The 20076-nt window shown below is 42.5% G+C and overlaps 1 protein-coding gene across 1 annotated transcript in view; it reads left to right on the forward strand.

The window, feature by feature from the left end:
- The window catches only part of SORT1 (sortilin 1), a 941002-nt gene that overhangs the window by 151389 nt on the left and 769537 nt on the right, over positions 1–20076 (forward strand). The window contains exon 2 of the mRNA XM_044076883.1: positions 2409–2468. Coding sequence (XP_043932818.1) covers positions 2409–2468 — 60 coding nt within the window. The remainder of the gene's footprint in view (positions 1–2408; positions 2469–20076) is intronic.

The following is a 20076-nucleotide window of genomic DNA, read 5'->3' on the forward strand; positions in this document are numbered from 1 at the left end:
TCTTCGAGACAGTCACCAAGGCCATAGATGAGGGTAAGGCTCACCAAGGCTTTTGACACCATTCCCCACTCGGGAATTCTAGAAAAACTCACCAGCCTGAACATAAACCCCTACGTCATGAGATGGGTTGTTAACTGGCTTACAGACAGAACTCACACGGTAAGAATAGCAGGCACCAGGTCTGACTCGCACAAGTGGTGTCCCACAAGGCTTGGTCCTGGGACCCCTACTGTTCGGCATATACTTCTCAGAAGTACAGGCAAACACAGGAGGACTATGGCTAACCAAGTTCACCCATGACTGCAAACTGGGAGCCATAATTGACTCTCTGGCTGACACAGACATTCTCTAAAAGGGCCTTACTGAGAAGGACACCTGGTGTCAAAGTCATGGTCTCAAGTTAAATGCCAAAAAATGCATAGTCATCCCGTTTGGGAAAAACAAACGCCCACGAATTACCACATAGTTGGCAGCCCCCTTAATAGAGAAGCGGTAATAAGAGATCTGGAGACCCAGGTAGTTAGTACTCTCTCCTTTGACAATCGTATTGCCTTCTATGTAGCCCATCTAATTACTAAAGGGTTCGCATCTAGAAATAAAGAGGTTATAGTGCCCCTCTACTCGTCACTTATCAGACCCATCATAGAGTACAATGCCCCGTTTGGGATGTACCTCACAAGACACTTACAACAGCTGGAAAGGCCACAAAAGTACCTCACCAAGAGGATTACTGGTCTCAAACATATGTCCTATGCAGCCCGACTGGAAAAACTCCAGCTGTACTCCATGACATATCGCTTACTCAGAGGTGATCTCTGCCTGACTTACAAAGCCATGTCCAACTCAGAATTGATGGACATGCTCCACCTAAAGAAATACAAGTCACTGCGAGCCACTCGCTCTAGTGAGCTAAATTTCACCACAGCAATAAATAGAACATGCTAGAGGGATTAGATTCCTGTCACAGAGACTCCCCATGCTTTGGAACAAAATTCCTAACTACATTAGACTGAGCCCCTTACTAACGCTCTTCAAGAGAAACCTTGACGAGTGAATGAGTAACAGAAAATACACCCCTGGGATCACTTTATTGGCTCTTCTTGGCAGAGGCTCGGTTAATTAATCAATGGGGCAGCGAAAGCTGACACACTCTGGCAAGGCTTATAAATGCCCTTGGGCAGATAGCTTAGTACCTACCTATGAACCTATATGTGTGTGTGTATATATATATGTGTGTGTGTATGTATGTATGTATATATATATATATATATATATATATATATATATATAGAGAGAGAGAGAGAGATATATATATATAGATATATATATATATATATATATATAGAGAGATAGATAGATATATATATATATATATATATATATATATATATATATATATAGATATATATATATAGATATATATAAAATGTGTGATGTATATTTATATAAATTTGTGTGTGTATATATATATATATATATATATATATATATATATATATATATATATATATATAAATGTGTGTATGTATGTATGTATATATATATATATATATATATATATGTATATATTTGTATATATATACATGTATATATATATATATATATACACACACAACGCATATATAAAAAAAGGCCCCATGTTGAAATACTACTTATTTTTTATTTTGAACGGTCTTTAGTTTGTTCGCTTTTTAGTTACAATTGTTTTTCTCCTTTTCTTTCCTCAACGTGCATCTAGCCTCAATCGGTTTTCATACAGTCCACTTTTCCATGGATACTTGCTGGACAGCCCCAGATGTCAAGTTTTCACTGGGTTGGCCATTAGCCATCTTGGAGAGTGCACTTTTTTTATGTAAATATAGAGCCGAGGAGGAAAGGCTGTATATGGAGTGGATGCTGGTACCCACCAGTCTGTGCTAGCAATTGGTCATGATCCTGAGCCAGATGGGTGCCATGCAATGACATTTAGAATGTCTGTCACTCCCCCTTCAGACAGCCAAGCTGTAAAGCTCTTGACCTCTTCCAGAGGTTGCACCGGCAGCAATCTTCTAATCCTCCTTATGGGGTAGGAGAGCTGGTCCTTGGCCTTGTTGTCCTCTCTCCCGTATGAGCTCTGTCACCATTTATCCTATGCCCCAGTCCTGGTCTTAATTAGTGTCTTAAGTCCATTCCTGAACTAGAGTTTCCTCTGTCTCTGAAAGATACCCTGCTTCTACACCATTGGGCCAGCTATTTCTATTGCATCTTTTGTTGTTTGATGCTGTTTACTGCAATATCTGCATTGTTGTATTATGCCACTTCTGCACCCTCTGCTACATCTGTCTCCTGTTTTTTGTCATGTTTGTGCACTTTTTTTCAGTAAGTAAGATAGCATCTGGCACTGACAAGTTCTCATTTTCTCTTTTCAGTACAAATTTGAAGACCTGAGTGGATCAGTATCGCTTGCTTGGGTTGGAGATGGAAGTGGTGTAAGTAAACTCTAAGTATTCTTTCTTTCTAAGTGTGTGTCTTTATTGATGTTTTAATGTGTGTGTGTCCCATAAATGTCTACTTTTGCTTTGTACAAAATATGCAGAATATGTTCTTAGCTAGTTACAGTATCCAGGTTTAGAAAAAAAGTGAACCTGTTTGAGCTGTTATGTATGACTAGTAAATTTTATATGCAGTTTTATTTTTGATGCAATCTTATTCCGTGCCTGTGGTGGTTTCATTTGGCATGATCTTAAGTGGCATATTAAACAAAACATTTTATTAATTGTATTTAAAAATTGGTTACTTAATCTTCAGGTTTAAATTTGTTTACTACCTTCTTGGGGTGTGGGATTTTATTCAAACCACTGTAATTGCATTTGTTTAATTATTTTATCCATAAGGCTACTCACAACTGAAATCAATGAAGTAGCCGCTGTAGCAAAAGAGATTATGTACACCTTGCACAAAGTGGATGTGCTTGCACAAGTTCAGTTAATTGATTTTAGATAGTTTTCTTCACAACTAATGTTTACCTTCAAGGTAGGCTTTACTGGTCTTTCAAAATATTCCTGAATAGAGTTTTAAGTGTTAAAAATCTGACTTTGGTTCTTCCGGTGTCATACAGTACATTTGAAGCCTTTTGATAAGACACCTGCTTGAATCTGCCTTTATCAGGATGTTTTTCTGTTGTGGATATGCTTTCCTTCTGCCATCCCTTTCAACCATCGCCCTTTTCGTTTAAAGATTTTTAATAAGCACCTGTAACTTGCAACTATTTTAGTTTGCTGTCATTAATTTTATTTGATTTTCTCAAGAGGTCATTTCCTAGCTGTTTCTAGAGTTGTACCTCATGATCACAGATTGTATATAAGTTGTCATAGCCTTGTTACACCTGTTCTGTTTTGTATACCTTTTGTTTTAGGCCTCTTAAGGAACCTCCGACTGCACTTGTTGATAATGTGTAGCCACAGTACAGGATTTATGTGAAATACATTGCTTATTTGGTGTAGATGTAATTATTAGAGGCATTTGCAGTTTCTGTGCTTCATGCCTGCCAACTTTTAAATGCCAGCTTATAGCAACTTGTGTCTGGTGGAAAATAGCTAATCTAAGAGCCACGGTTAGCCCCTCTGCAGCTTCCCAAATACCTTTTGTCATACTAGAGATAAAGAAGTGAGTTCCTCTGTTCTCGCCCCTCTTGATCCCTTGAGTAGAGTATCAAATTTTAGGACTACATTCCAAGGCTTTGATTTCATCTCAGTCTCTTGGATGTCGTCATTTGTAATTATCAAATTGTATAGATTTTTCTGCATTTTGAAATTTGTTTTCACTTCTCCATATGGCCTTTCTTTTTAACATTCCCTTTTTACAGATTGCATAACAGTGATGTCAAAATGTATATTTTGCTGTAGGTATGCATTTTTCGCTTCAGGAAAATGCATACCTAAACTTTAGAATTGAATGATATGGAAAGGTTAATGTCTTTTTATGCTACCAAATATTTTGTTATCCTTTTCCATACGGCATCTCAAGAATATATCTCCATCTTTTCAGTAATGACCTCCTCAACAGTTTTAGAAAGAAGGATAACTTCTGTTTAGACTGTATGCATTCAGAACTCTCCAACATTCCGTTAACGCACTTCATATGTAACTGCATGATTTCATATTAGGAACATTTACTAAGCAAGGTCTCTCTCCTCTTCAGCCCTACTATGTTGTCCCAGTAGGCCTGTGTATAGTTTAGTTTAATGCATTTCCTTTACTGAAGTCCTTAACCTGTATTTTTCTCTGTAGAACTGACACCTGTCTGCTCACCTTATTAACTTGACCAAATTCTTTTGAAGTCCTTCCTCACCAACTCTAACAATTTGCCATTTCCATCCTGTCTGATTTTTTACTTCCCATCTCCTTAAAGGAGAACCGCACCCACAGACTCAAAAACATGTTTATTTCATCATGGTTTGGTGTTTCCTACATTTCAACACCACTCTCGGATTAATTACAGGTCTGACCACATGGGGTCTGGCAACTTGAAGTAATTCTGATTTGTTTAGTCTGCCTCTATGTATCCCATAATGCAGTGCTTGTCTGTATATAAAAAAAAGAAAAAAAACTACATCATTCAGGTTTCTTTTTTCCTAAAGCTCTTGTCACTGTATTGATTTTACATGCATACACTACTGTTTTTCATTCAGTTTTAATTAACACTTCATGCTGTTCAATGACTAATTAAAACACAAACAATGCAAATACCTCAGAACAGACTTTCAAAGTGCTTTTTACTGCTGCTTCTTTTTAGAATGGCTAAACTGCTGTCTTTTGTAAAGCCTGAATTGAACTACTTTGACTCCTCTCTCATCCCCTTTCACACCTAACCTCCCTAGCTGTCAGTGCAAAAGGGTAATTTGAGCTGTTTCTTGGTGTGATTGTCGGCTCCTAGCAGGATACTTGACTCTTGTACTGTTTCCTTGTTCCAGCCTTTACTTTCTGTGCAGGTAGGGGAAGGACCAGGGAGCTGTGATATCACGGCATGGGTGGGGTTTTAGGACCGTACTGGTGAGATCAGTTTGGAAAGGGAAATAGCCAGAAAACTACCTATAGTCAGTGGCCTTGATGACTTCACTGAATTGGAGATGGCAGCAAGCTTTTTCAGAGCAGGACAAAAGTTTTTTGAAAGTGAAACCACCACAATACAGTAAGGTATTGCTGTAGTGGAGAGAGAGGCAGTCAGTTTAATATATTTTAAATGCTGTATTGTTGTTTGTTCATAGCAGGGGCAGTAAAGAGAGCGAAAAAAAGATAGAGAAGTTGAGCATTTAATAATAGAATCCCATTGTTGTCCTTTAAATATATCCAGTACAAAATATGAAACTGTACTGGTCCAACAGTGAGCCTGAGTGCTGTACTGTTTTTTCCATAGATTGGCATTGTACTTACAACACAGGAAGATGATTGTGGCATCTTGCTGTTTAGCCTCATTGGTCGTCTCTGCCTTATACTAGTATTTTTTTTTTGTTGTTGAAAATTAGTTAAGTCCATAAATTGCTGGTTGAAGTTTAATTATTGATTTGAATATTTGCCTTTTGCTTGATTTCAACATTTCTGTCTGGTTTGTTTCGTTATTAAAATTGCATTTCCATTTACATCTTTCAACTGTTTACTGATTATGATTTTGTTTTGATACAGCTCAATGATTTCATTTGGTGCCACTGAATCAAACGATCAATGCCATATAAAAATATTTAGTGATTGTATTATTTGCTGTTCGCATAGTTTATATATCTTGAAAAGACAGAAATTGCAAGATATGACAAGCGTGATTGTTTCAATTAAATCCGCGGTCATATCTCTCTTCACGTCAGTTAGAAAGGGAGACAGAAAAGGGAAAGGGACAGAAATATCCATTAGCATTGATTCCGCCAAGTTTCAAGTACTAAACATTGATTAGACTACACTAAATATGATTGGTGGCTTTCGTATCTTGGGAGCCCGGATTGGCTGTCTGTGTTTGACAGGTCTCCCTTTCCAACTGATGTGAAGAGAGATATGACCGCAGATTTGATTGAAACAATCACGCTTGTCATATCTTGCAATTTCTGTCTTTTCAAGATATATAAACTATGCGAACAGCAAATAATATAATCACTAAATATTTTTATATGGCATTGATCGTTTTGATTCAGTGGCACCACATGAAATTATCATTGAGCTGTATCGGAATCGGCTATTGCCGCGTTTTGAGAGCCCTAATTGGTTACTCAATTCAGCCAATTTACATCCAGCATAGTATTTGGATTCCCAAAGTGAACAGTAGGTGTTGCTAATAAGCGAAAGCTATTGGCTTCACACATGCAAAACAGATGGAACAACTTCAAAAATGATTGGTTTCAATCATCTTTATTGCTTTTGGATTGGATGATCAATTACTGTTGCATTTTATTTAATTCAATAACTGTCCCATATAGGTTCATAGGTTGGTACTGGGCTATCAGCCCGAAGACATATATTAGCCCAGCCACATTGTGTGGTATTCACCGCCCCTTTAGTAGTTCCCTAGACCCTTGTACTAGCAGCTAGTACCCTTGGCCCCTATCTAGTAGTGTTGTTAGTGTGATCCCCGGTGTGAACTTTCTGTTACCCATCCACTCATCAAGGTTCCTCTTGAAGAGTGATAGTGAGGGGCTCTGTCTTATGTAGATCGGGACCCTGTTCCATAGTAAGGAAGTCTCTGCGAAGGGAATCTATCCCTCCAGCATGTTCTATTCATTGTTGTGTTGAGGTTTATATCCCTAGAGCATGTAGCTAGAGTAGATTTGGTTTTGCTAAGATGGAGCATGTTCAACAATTCTGAGTTGGACATGGCTCTGTACGTTAGACAGAGATCACCTCTGAAAAAGCAGTTTGCAACAAAGAACAGTCTTAGCTTTTTCAATCATGCTGCATAGGGCAACTGTTTGAGGCCAGTAATCCTCTTGGTTAGGTACCTCTGTGGTCTCTCCAGCTGCTGGAGATGTCTAGCCAGGTACATTCCAAATGGTGCATTGTACTCAATAATGGGTCTGATGAGGGAAGAGTAGAGGGGCACCATTACATCCTTAGATCTTGATGCAAACCCTTTCGTGATCAGATGGGTCACATAGAAGGATTTTTTAACCACTTTGGCAACATGGTTATCAAAGGAAAGCTGACTATCTACTGGGATCCCTAGATCCCTTATTTCTTTTTCAGATTTCAGGGGATTACCTCCTATGTTGTAGTTTGCGGGTACTCTGTTTTTTCCAAAGGGGATTACTACGTATTTTTTTGCATTTAGCTTGAGACCATGGCTTTGACACCATGCATAAGTCTCATTTAGGCCCTTCTGGAGTATCTCCATGTCGGCCGGAGACTCTATTATAGCACCCAGTTTGCAGTCGTCCGCAAACTTAGTCAGCCACAGCCCTTCGTGCTTGCCTGTACTTCTGAGAAGTATATGCCAAACAGGAGAGGCCCCAGGACAGAGCCCTGAGGCACACCACTCATTACTGGTCTGGATTCGGACATAGATCCCACTATTCTTACTTTATGGGGTCTGTCTGAGAGCCAATTTGCGATCCATCTTGTGACGTAAGGGTTTATGCCCAGGCTGGTGAGCTTATCAAAAATACCTGAATGAGGAATGGTGTCAAATGCTTTAGCAAGGTCAAGGTAAAGCCGTGCGTACCTCCTTTCCCTTATCTATAGCCTGAGTAACTGTCTTAAAAGAAATCCACCAGGTTCAGGAGGCATGATCTGCCCTTGATGAAGCCGAACTGTGTGGGGTCCAGCGACTGGAGGTTCTCAATCTCTCCATTTATGAGTTCCATAATGATTCGCTCCACAGCCTTACAGATCAGACTGGTCAGGCTTATTGGTCGGTAGTTCCCAGGGTCAGTTGTGGCCCCACCCTTGTGTAGCAGGACCACTGTTGCAGTGTGCCATTCTGTGGGCACATATCCTGTGGAGAGGCTGAGACTGAACAGGATATTAAGATGCAGAGTTAATTCCTTTTGGAGCTTGCATATGACAGCCTGGGACACCATCTGGTCCCATGGAGGCAGTGTTTTTAGCTTTAGATAGAGCCTTGGTGGTTAACCAACGTATCAGTAATAATTGGACTTGCACAATCCCCTGGAATGGTAATAGGCCCTGTAGGTGGTGGTGGGGGGGGGGGGGGGGAATTTGCACTGAACCTGTCAGCCAAGATGTTGGCAATGTCAGAAGGGTCAGTGTATTTTGTTTCATTTTGTACTAGCTCAGAACAGACCTGTGCGTTGCCATTTAGGTTTTTGACGTAGCCATAGAAGGCCTTATGGTTCTCCTTGGCAACTTTCTTTTCAAAATTAGCTTTAGTTGACTTGATGAAGGCCCTCAATTTCTTACTAATGCTGATCAGGGATGATTTTTCTACTTGAGATTTGGCCATTTTTTGTATGTCTCCTCCTTTTATTGTAAAGTTTGCTTATGGCCGATATATCTTATTACGATCAGAGGAAGACTCAATTGAAAGCGCTTATCGTTTAAGAAAGGGACATTTTTATCCTGCTTTTATTTTGTTTGCATTAAATTCGTTTCAAGATAGTTTTTTGCTCATGGACTTTTTTTGAGATACACCTGCATCTCTACAGGATGCTAGCCTAGGTGAATTTACTGTCGTTGTTTTGTTGTTACCTTTTAGGCAGTTCACCGCAGCAGTGGGGAAATGTATTTCTTAAATTGGGGGATTGTGTCAAAGGCCTTAGCTAAGTCTACGTGGGCCATATACACAGATTTTCTCTCATCTAGGGCTTTGGCAAGTGTCTCGAAGACTTGTACCAAGTTTAACAGGCATAATCTCCTCTTGACCAGGCCAAACTGGGTGGGGTTGAGCATTTGGAGAGTTCCTGTGTCTTTGTTAATAAGGTCCATAAGGAATTTTTCCATGACCTTGCAGATGAGGCTGGTCAGGCTAATGGGTCTATAGTTCCCTGGGGTCTGTGGATAAAACCCCCTTTGCCCAAAGGGATGACGGTAGCTGCTTTCCATTCCACTGGGATGAATTCAGTGCTCAGGCTGTGATTGAAAAGTGTGCTCAGTGGTGATTTTAATTAGTGTTTTAACCCATGTCGAACACAGCCCGGGATGTTGTCTGGTCCCATAGAGGCTGTGTGTTTGGTCTTGGAGAAGGCATTAAGACCTGCTTCTCGGAGATGCTAGGTGGGGGACAGGTGTTTGGGAAGTTTTGGGGTATATGTGGCGAGGACAAGGCAGTGAAGTTTTCACTGAACCTGTCAGCCAGCAGGTTTGCTATAGCCACAGGTTCTATGTATGTAGTACCATTAACTACAAGTTCATCACAAATCTGGACCTTGCGTGTGAGGTTACGGATGTAACTAAAGAACACCTTGTGGTTATCCTTGGTTAGGGAAGCTACTTTGGATTTGTAGTTAGCTTTGGAGGACTTCACTTGGAGTCTTATTTGCTTGTTTATGATGAAGAGGGAGTGCTTCCAGTTTTGAGACCGTTCCTTTGTGCTCCTAGACAGCAATTTCTTTCTCCTATTGTATAGCCTATTAATGGCAGTTGTCCCCCAGGCAGGTTTGTTTTTTCCTTGGAGATCTTGATTTGGTTCTATCAGGTACAGCAGAGTCAATGCAATTTTACAGGTGCTTGTATAAAGCATTGGTGTAGAACTCTGCATAGATGTCTGTACCATCAGTGGGTGGAGAGGCTATGAGGCTACTTATGCAGTCACGCAAGAGGTTGCAATTGGCTTTGGAGAAGTTTTTTAGTCTAGTTGTTTAGGGGAGTCTTTTGTTATAGTTACTTCTAGCAAGACTGATTTGTGGTCATATCTCACAAAGGATGGCCACACACTGGGGGTGGTGCATTCGTCTCCCATGTTGGTAAGCACCAAGTCCAGGATATTTGGGGTGGTGCAGTCATCTCCCATGTTGGTGAGCACTAGGTCCAGGATATTTGAACCCGTTGTGGGTGTATTAAAACCAGCTGGTCCAGGGTATTGGAATTAATGAAGTCCAGGAATCTTTGGGGGAAATGAGTTGGAACATATATAGTTTACTCAATCTATGGATGGGTAATTAGTCACCCAAAACCAGGGTGTTTGGTTGTATCTTGATTGACTCAAGTAGATCGAAGTAGGCTGAGTGGATGTCCCGATTCGTGGAGGGGGTCTTATAACTGGCAGTGACTTGAAGAGGGGGGTTTTGTCTACAGTCAATTGCACCTGAAATAATTCAAGGTAATCGTGCTGTTTAGCCAATCTAGAGGTGTATTTATCTTTAATGAATATTGATACACCAGCTCCTTTAGTTCTCACACCTTCATTTTGTGGTCTGAATATGTGGAAGGAAATGTAACCCGGTATAGGTGGGGTGCTGTCTGCAGCCTTAAACCAGATATCCGTGGCTGCACAAATGCATCTTCCAGGGTGAGGACTGCTTTCAGTGAGTGCAGTTTCTGTAGCATTTAGCAACATAACCTTGAGGTTGTTTTTAGAGGGTATTTTTACGTTGGGAATTTTGTTCTTGTGGCATTGCCTGAAAAGGCACTATGGGGATGGCAAGAGCCTTAGCCAGTAACCAAAATCCAGGGGTGACAGATGAAGACTATATCTGGCAAAGCATCGTAATCTGTCGGCCATGTCATACCAGACTGACAGATACTGGATCCCCTTTGAATGACACCAGAAACTAAGCCAATTGTTAAAGTCAATCATTTTTTGTTTTGAGGTATCATCCTATGTGAAGGTAAACTCTTCTTAATGCTTACCTGCCTGAGACGCATAATCCGAGAGCTCAGTCATGTCTCTCTTCCATATAGTCCAGTGAGGTACAACTCAAGTCATTCACACCAACATAGACTATGATGGAATAACAGTGCCTGTTGAGAGACTTGAGTGCGTGTGTGATGTGGCAGATCCTGGCACTTGACGGCTGACAGTGACCTTTTCCTTATCCATCCTGGTAAGAGGGACATCTGTGTGTCTCAAATGAGTTGTCTCTGACTAAAATGTTTGTTTTTGTGTTAAGCCTTAGGGGCTTGACTGATGAGACACTAGTGTGTGATATATTTGTACTATGTTCTGCAGAGACTGTGTTATGTGGAGTGTGTTTGTGTTTGGGAGGTCTCTTCTTGTAAGAACCTCCGCATATGTAGGTTTGTGTTGTTGGTTTGGTAGGTACAGGAAATGAACTGTGGATGCTGACAACCTGCTTCATATCAGACGGACTAGCTAATTAAGTAGAAATCACAGTTCCATGTGCATTCGTTGATCACCACTAGCTAATCAACTTTACCCACTGCATTCCCCTTTATGTAAACCCTGTATTATGTCATTTATCATTTTTCTTGTACCTGTTGCCATGGAACCGCAGTTTGTTCTAGCCCCTTCCATGAATAGCCGGTTAGCACTTGGAGCTTTGAGATTGTGTACTGCCTTATGCTAAGCAGCAATCCCTTACTCTTGTCAACTATTGATGCAGTCCGTGAGATTTAAATTATCCTAAGTGTAGGACTATATCTTGCTTTCTAGTGGCATCACTGAGCAGTGTTCCAAAACTGCACAGCATTTTCACACTAGACCCAGATATGCTGAAGTAGTAATTAAAACATTATAAGGGCCCTCTCTGGCATTTTATTGAACCTCACATTTACTCCTGCACCTCCATTACCCTCCTCCGGGAAGTGACGTCATTGCTGCAAGCAGGTGCAGCTGAGGTCCTGAAAGCTCGCAGATAGTCACAAAAACTTTGCTTGGCTGGAAGTTGTCATAATTAAGCACATTGTGCACTAGGCAGCGACATGGTAGCGGTGAATTATTTCTGTGGTGCCAGGATCCACAGCGTCTTTAGAACCATTAAATTCTACATTGTCCCAAATACCATTATGACTTCATATTTGTCCACATTGGAGTGAATGACTTAAGCTGTTCTCCCTAAATGCAGATGACATGAGTGAACTCTGTTTGCATGTGGCTGAGGCAGGTAAGGCCTTCATCATGAGCATATCTTTCAATTTTTGCCACCAAATTTACAGACAAAGCAAAAAATAAATATATCTGTCTTCACATAATCTTTGACTGTGGGCTCTGTTCCGAGCCTTGGAACTGACGCAGCCGTTTATTTTAGCTTGCTCCTCCCAAACTCTCGAGCCATGCTTTTACCTATAATTCTCCTCTCAAGAATACCTCAGATCTCATTTGCCACTTCGAGTGTCAGACTCGTTCATCCACTCTCGAGCCTTGCTTGTTATTTCAGTAAGTCTTTTTTCTCTGATCTATTTACTTTTAAAATGTTATTTTCTTCTCTAGTGTATTCCTCTCCTTTCTGTTTCCCACTTATGTGAGTGCCTTTATATCCTTTTCTTCTGTCTACCACTGGTAGTTTTTTTCTGTCAAAGTGCCATTGTTGGTACTTCTTTCTTACCCTTCTAGGGTATTCTACTTACCATCGTTGGTATTTTTTCTTTTCCTGTCTCTGTTTGTCATTGTCTTTGAGTGAGTGAGTGAGTGAGTGAGTGAGTGAGTGAGTGAGTGAGTGAGTGAGTTTCTTGTTCTTTTTCATTATGGCATCTTGGGCTTTGAGGTGTCAAGTGTTTGGGAAAGATGCCCAGTTCAGACTCGTATACCTTATGTGTTTATTGTCTTGGAAAGGTTCAGTTATAGGAGAGTTGCTCTATATGTCATATATTTTCTATGACAACTGTCACTGAATGTAAAAATAAACTTATTTTGAAAGGCCTTTTAAAGAGTGACTTTGAATAGGACATTTCTGTGTCAAGAACAGAAGCCAGTTCATCCTTATCTTCACCTTCCTCTAGAAAATGCCCTTCTTTGGCTCCAACCAGAAGCCAGTTCATCCTTATCTTCACCTTCCTCTAGAAAATGCCCTTCTTTGGCTCCAACCATTTTGTAACTGACAAAGAAGGATTCAGAGCATTCTTCACTACCAACCACTTCCTCGGCACCAAAGACAGGACTTGACTCAAAATCAACCAAATCTTCGGAGCCAACATTGGGTTCCTCCGCTCCGACAGACAAATTGGTACCGGAGCAACCACAATCTATTTTGGTACCAAGGTCGATATACTCACCTTCTGCTGATCCACATAAAGACAGACTCCCAGACCCTTCATTGATGTAAGACCCTCCTAGGTCTCCATCGCCTACTTCAGTTTGATCCACTAAGAGTCTTTCTGAAACAGACATTATGAGACTGGTAGATCAGCTTTTCACGGCGAGAGGATTGCCTCTGGTTCCTAACCAATCCGGCATTGGAACTTTTCCTGCTAGACCACCTATTCCTCCTCCAACTCTAATTGATACTTTGAAGCCCTTGGTTCCGGCCCTCCCAGTATCGACTGTCTTGGTTCTAGTAGCAATTTTGTCTCTGGTACCGAGAGCAGACTTGAGTTCCTCTGGCCTTTCGGCACTGGAGATCTCCTGGGGTGTGAATCTTTGGTGGGGTCCAAGGTACATGGATCAACTTCTTTAGCTTCTTTCGTCCATTGCCCTTGGTGCTTCAGCCTGTGTAGGATTGACCCAGGGTTTGGGTTCGGTGGGGGGGGGGGGGTGTCACGTCCTCAGTGTGGGTTGAGACATCTGATGTTCATCATGTTTCACTGTTGCAGTCCTTACAAAATAGGTTATCTGGCTCCCGGTAGCCCACAGTTGGCCAGAATGCCAAAGTCCTTGGTATATGACGTCGGCTGCCTTCAGATTAGGCCTGTCATTAGGTACAAAAGAAGGCAGACAAAGCCATTTCCTCAGTCTTTCTTGCCACAGACCCCGAAGCAGAAGGTTTTTACATGAGTACCGGTCGGCCGAGTACCTTCTTTTTGTATTCAGACTGCTTAGTTGAAGACATCCTCAGATAAGTACCCCGTTGGGGACCCTATTTTCTTGCTTTAACGAATGTCAGAGAAAGTTAATAACTCTCTTCCCTGTTGAAAACAGATTCCGCACTGTGATTTTCACTCCTGTTATATTACTTGTTTGGGCCCTGAGCACGACGTCCCTAATTGTGTTCTTTGTGCTTCTTTCAACCCGCGTACCATACGCCGTAGAGCTAGGATCTTGTTCAAGCATTTTGGAGTTTGGCCTAAGTTCGTCGGTATGGCATCTTCAGGTCTTCTGACTTCAGGTGTTCCTAAGAAACGCAAAGATAAGTACCGTGACAGGCTTAGGGTCAAATTAGCCAATGACATCCCTGTTAAGTTGGTTGTCAGCTCAGCGGTAGTCAGTGAGACGCTTTCTTTGCCCCTGCAGTCCACGGATGTTCAGCAGCAGGCATCTGTGGAGACCTTTTCTGAGTCCTCCATATTGCAGGCTTCCACTTCATCTTCTGATCCTCTGCCTGTTGCCACCTCTGGATCCGGAGCCACTAAGCAGGCACTGGCTTCTCAGGCCTCCTTTCTCTGCCCAGAGACCAGATCCAGACAGACTACCTTAATTTGGACTTTTGTGGTGGCTAGGCCTCCCGAGTCCCTCCAACTTTTCTAGCAGACCATCCTGCCAAAAATCTACTCCAAAGCAGGTGCCGGCCTCTCCTCAAATGCCTCAGGCCCAGATGGTTAAAATAGTGATCTCTTGACCCTTGTTAAGGGCTCTCCGCCACCTCCTTCTAAAAGGATTAGGGAATTGTCCCCAGAAGCTTTTCCTGCCTCAGACTCTGAGGTTTCCAGCAACTCTGCTGATGAAGAGGGAAACTCCACTTTTTTCTGGTTTTGAGGATTCTGATGCAGAAGACTCCATCCCTTCTGCCTCCCCCTCCAGAAGATGTTTCTTTTGGAGATGCTCTGAATACTCTTGGGGAACATTTCAAATGGGAAAGTCAGGACTACCCTCAGTCTAAGAAACGGATTAGGGAATTCTTGGATTTGCCACAGCATAACCTTTGGCTATCCCTCCAGTTTTGGAAGTTGATGATGTTTTTATGGAGAATTCTTTGACTCCTAATTCTGTTCCTCCTGCTCCCAGAAAGCCTGACTGGTATTATAGAGTTCCTGATTCTCATCGGTTCCTTTTCAAGAATCCTCCTGATCCAGAGATGATTTCTCAGGGCCCTAAGGGTGTTAAAGCCATGGTTGCTAAAAATCCTGTTCCTTCTGACAGGGAATCTAGGGCCTTGGATAGATGGTGTAGAAAGGTTTATACATCTTCCACCCTGGCTATTAGGTCTGTTAATTGTCTCTTTCATATGCTTAAGTATCAGCAGCGGAGGCCATTAAGGCTAAAATTGCTGGTGTTCCTTCCCTGATGGAGAGTAAGGACATGCAAAATTTATTGAATTCTGCCACTCTTGTCACTAAACATTCTCTACTTCTTGCAGGGCAGTAGCCACTGGTTCTGTCATTAGAAGACATGCTTGGCTCAGGGAAGAGCCCCTTTTTGAACCTGTCAAATCTAAATTACTGGATGTGCCTTTGCACAAGGAAAATCTCTTTGGTAGCAAATCAGAAGAGGTGTTGAAAAAAATTGGAGGATAAGGCCAAATCAATGCAAACTGTTAAGGACTTTCTGCACGTTCAGCCTCCTCATTTTAGTAGACATTACCCTTCTAAGAACTGGACTTTTCCTGACCCTAGTAAACAGTCACACTAGGCTTAGGGGTTACAGGTCTTCTAGGGTCTGACTTCCACCCCTCAAAAGGCTAAGCACTGGCAGGCTTTCTCTTCAAAATCAGGGAGTTCTAAGCAAACTTCCCAAAGCAAGCATTCCCAATGACTCCGGCCTTCCCCTGCCTGCCTTTGCGTGCCCAGGGATTCCTTTGGGGGTAAGGTTAGCCATTTTTGCAAATGTCTGGTTCACCATCACAGATGACAAATGGGTGCTCAAAATAGTATCCCAAGGCTAGAAGTTCTCCTTTCACACCTTCCCTGTCCACCAAGGATACCCAGATATCCCCCATATCAAAGGGCAGAAGCAGAAAAACAAGATGTTCTTCATCTCACATTGCTGCATTCCTAACACTTGGGGTAGTCCGCTGTCCCAGTCGGCCCGAATACCAAAGTATAAGGCTGACGTCGGTCAAGGCGCATTAGTCTGACGTCAGGACGTCAGGGTACAAATGCGCATGACCGACGTCATATCCTCAGTCTTTTTTGCCGCATGGTCCGATGCAGAAGCAGTTTTGCGAGTGCAGGTTGGCGTTCTGAAATTTTCTGAAGTCGGAGTTTCAGACCGAATCAAAGTTGGCTAAGTACCCGTTGGGAATATTTTGTTTTTTTCTTGCCTCAGTATTTAACCGGATGTCAGAAAAAGTGAATAACTGTATTTCTTGTGGGAAACAGATACCTCATAGGGATTACCATACCTTGTGTATACCTTGCTTAGGGCCTGAGCACGACGTTGTTGGATGTCGCTCTTGTGCTAGATTTAACAAACGCACTATAAAGAGAAGATTAGACTGTGCCAGGTTAGTTTTTGGGAAGCGTTGTAATTATAAAATGCCGTCGGATGCTCCGAAGCCCGCTTCGTCTAAAAAGCGCAAGGACAAAGCAGCTAAGCCTAGGTTGGAAGAACCGTCTGTCCCAGACGTCGGTTCTTTAGAGGGCTCGGTGGAGCCGGAGGTTCTGCCAGAAGTTTCTTTGGAGTCTCAGGGAGAGACTTTACTGTTACAAGATGTGTCCTCTCAAGAGGTAGGCCAGGCTGAAGGGGCTTCTCAGGTAGCTGTTCTCCCCTCCCTTCCTAAGGTGGTTAGGCCCTCCCCTTCTGTTTCCAAGGCTTCTTCGAGAGGCAGGCCAGGTTTAACTTCAGTGGGTGTCTCTCCTAGTTCTTCAGGGTCTCTGCCTAAGAAACATATGCTTAAAATGGCAGAAGATCTGATTACTATGATTAGAGGTTCTATGCCCCCTCCTGATAAGAGGCCTAGGGTGGAACCTGAGCTTGAGAGTTTTGAGCAGTGTTCGGAGGCTTCTGAGTCTTCGGCTGAAGACTTACAGGAGTTTCCTCCTTATTCTGATTCTGATGTAGATGATTCTACTCCTTCGCTTCTCCTCCTGTGGATTTTTCTTTTTCAGAGACTCTTCATTCCATGAGGGAGCATTTTAAATGGGAAGGTCAAGATTTCTCTGATTCCAGGAAAAGGCTTAGGGAATTTTTGTTTCTACCCCATCATAGGCCTTTAGCTATACCTCCTGTTCTGGATGTGGTGGAAGATGTTTTTGCAGAGGCTTCCCTGAACCCTGATTCTTTGCCTCCTGCCCCAGTTAAACCGGATAGGTATTATAGGGTGCCTGAAGCTCATAAGTATCTTTTCAAGAGTCCTAGGGCAGACCCAGAAACTGTTTCTCAGGGACCTAAAGGTGTTAAGGCTTCTGTTGTTAAAAATCCTGTTCCTCCTGATAAAGAGGCAAGGGCTTTGGATAGATGGGGAAAGAAGGTGTATACTTCTTCCACTTTAGCCATGAGGGCTTTGAATTGCCAGTTCCACATGTTAAAATACCAAAATTATCTCCTTTCACAATTGAAGTCTAAGGTGGATGCTCTGGCGGAAGGTATTGAGTGTAAAGAGTTGCAGGATTTAGTTAATGTTTCTGAACAGGTGGGTAAGCATTCTTTGCAATGTGGTTTTGATGCTGTACAGGCCTCTTCGAGGGTGGCTGCCACTGGTTCTGTTCTTCGCAGGCACGCCTGGCTGAGGGATCAGAATTTGGCTGAGCATGTTAAAGACAAGGATTTTAGATGCTCCGTTACAATCTGATGTGTTGTTTGGTTCGCCTGTGGAAGCAGTTTTAAAGAAAATGGAGGACAAGGCTAAGTCTATGCAGACTGTTAAAGATTTTTTGCAGGTTCAGCCTCCGAAGTTTAGTAGAAATTGGCCTACTAAGGGGTGGACATATCCTTCTTATGATTCCCAGTCTAGGGGTAGGTCTAGACGTGGTAGGGGCAGAGCTCAAGGTTCTTTTAGGCCTAGAACAGGGAGTTCACCTGCTCAGTCTTCTGGTGAGGGCAGGGGTCAGTCCTTTCGTAAACAGACCCAATGACCTGCCTTTTCAGCTGCCAGAGCCTTCTCGTCTGGCAGCACCTTTGGGAGGAAGGCTGGCACTTTTCAAAGAAAATTGGAGTTTAATTACCCAAGACAGATGGGTATTGGATATCATTCACCACGGTTACAGGTTTTATTTCCATACCTTGCCTCCTTTCAAAGGCATGCCAGACATTCCTCCTCTACAAAGAAAAGAGGCTCACAAGCAAATTTCTCTGTTACTCCAAATAGGGGCCATTCAGCCGGTTCCTGTGCCAGGAAGGGGCCTAGGATTTTATTCTCGCCTGTTCCTAGTACCAAAAAAGGGGAACACGTGGAGACCAATTTTGGATTTATCTATCCTCAACACTTATCTGGACATTCCCAAGTTCAAAATGTTGACGTTACAACAGCTTTTACCTCTGCTGGGAAAAGATCACTGGATGGTAACTTTAGATCTCAAGGAGGCTTACCTTCATGTGCCTATCAGACTAAGTTGCAGGAAGTATCTGCGTTTTCGAGCTGGGAATTCCCATTATCAGTTCTCTGCATTGCCCTTTGGCTTATCTACTGCCCAGAGTATTCACAAAAGTTCTGGCTCCAGTGATAGCTTACTTCAGGCTAAAAGGAATACAAATCTATCCTTACTTGGACGACAGCCTGATTCTGGCTCAAGAAAAGGAAGACCTTTTTCAGCATTTGGAATATGTGATAGCAGTGCTAAGATGCCTGGGGTATTCTGTGAACGAAATAAAGTCCAGTCTAGTACCCTCTCAAGACATGTGCTTTCTGGGTGTGAGACTGAATACAGCAACCCAGATGGCCTTTTTAACCCCGGACAAACAAAAGAATCTTTCCCTTTACTTCCCTCAACTATCTCTTCAGTCCGGGCTGACTGCAAGGACAGTCCTTCAAGCCTTAGGGTTCATGGCATCTTGTATTCTGGTGCTTCCCAATGCCAAACTGCATATGAGGAAGCTGCAATGGTATCTCAAAATGTATGGACACAGCACTGCCAGGATTTGGACACTGTCATTCAAATAATACCTTGCATTCAAAAGGAATTTTTGTGGTGGGCTCAGGAATGTCACCTAAACAAGGGACTCTCTGTGACCCGGCCAGAGGCGAGTCAGATTCTAACGACAGATGCCTCAGACATAGCTTGGGGAGCTCATCTGAATGGAAAGTGGATACAAGACAAGTGGCCTGCCAGACTACAGCATCTACATATCAACATGAAGGAGATGTTAGCAGTCCAGTTTGCATTAATGGCTTTCAAGGAGTTACTTCTTCCAGGGCAGGTGTTGATTCTAACAGACAACACAACTGTCATGTGGTACATCAACAAACAAGGGGGAACACATTCTTATCCTCTATGCAGGCAAGCCATGATTTTGTGGGAGACTGCGCTCAGCTTGCAACTAAATCTTCAGGCAAGGTTTCTGCCGGGAGCACAGAACTCCTTAGCAGATGTGTTAAGCAGGCAAATCATGGATCCCCACGAGTGGAAACTGGATCTTCATGTATTTCGAAAATTGACAGTGTCATGGGGAACTCCAGACATAGATCTGTTCGCTTCTCCACTAAACCACCAGCTGCCAAAGTTTTGCACGAAAAGGTTTCATCACACAGCTTGGAAAGTGGATGCTCTTTCTTTCAGTTGGAAAAATCTTCATGTGTATGCCTTTCCACCTCTGCCTCTCCTCCCAAAGGTACTCCTAAAGGTCAGACAAGACAAGCCAAGGATGATTTTAATAGCTCCAGATTGGCCTCGGCAACACTGGTACCCATTACTGAGGAGTCTGGTAAGGAAGCCTCCATGGCCTTTACCTTTGATTCCACACCTATTGTCTCAGAAGGATGGTCATCTACTCAATGTCAAGCTTCACTCTCTTCATCTAACAGCCTGGCATATTCTGTTTTGAACCACAGCAGGTCTCAACTTCCTCAACAAGTTTTGAATGTGATTATGGAAGCCAGAACACCTAGTACAAGGAAAGTGTACGCAGAAAAATGGAAGAGATTTTTATTTTGGAGTGCAGCAAAGGATTTGGAGGTTTCTGAGCCTAGTTTGAGTGTGGCTCTTCAATATCTTACTGAGTTATTGGACAAAGGTT

This window comes from Protopterus annectens, chromosome 7.part0 (assembly GCF_019279795.1).
Source record: "Protopterus annectens isolate FY-2018-M chromosome 7.part0, PAN1.0, whole genome shotgun sequence".
NCBI lineage: Eukaryota > Metazoa > Chordata > Ceratodontiformes > Protopteridae > Protopterus > Protopterus annectens.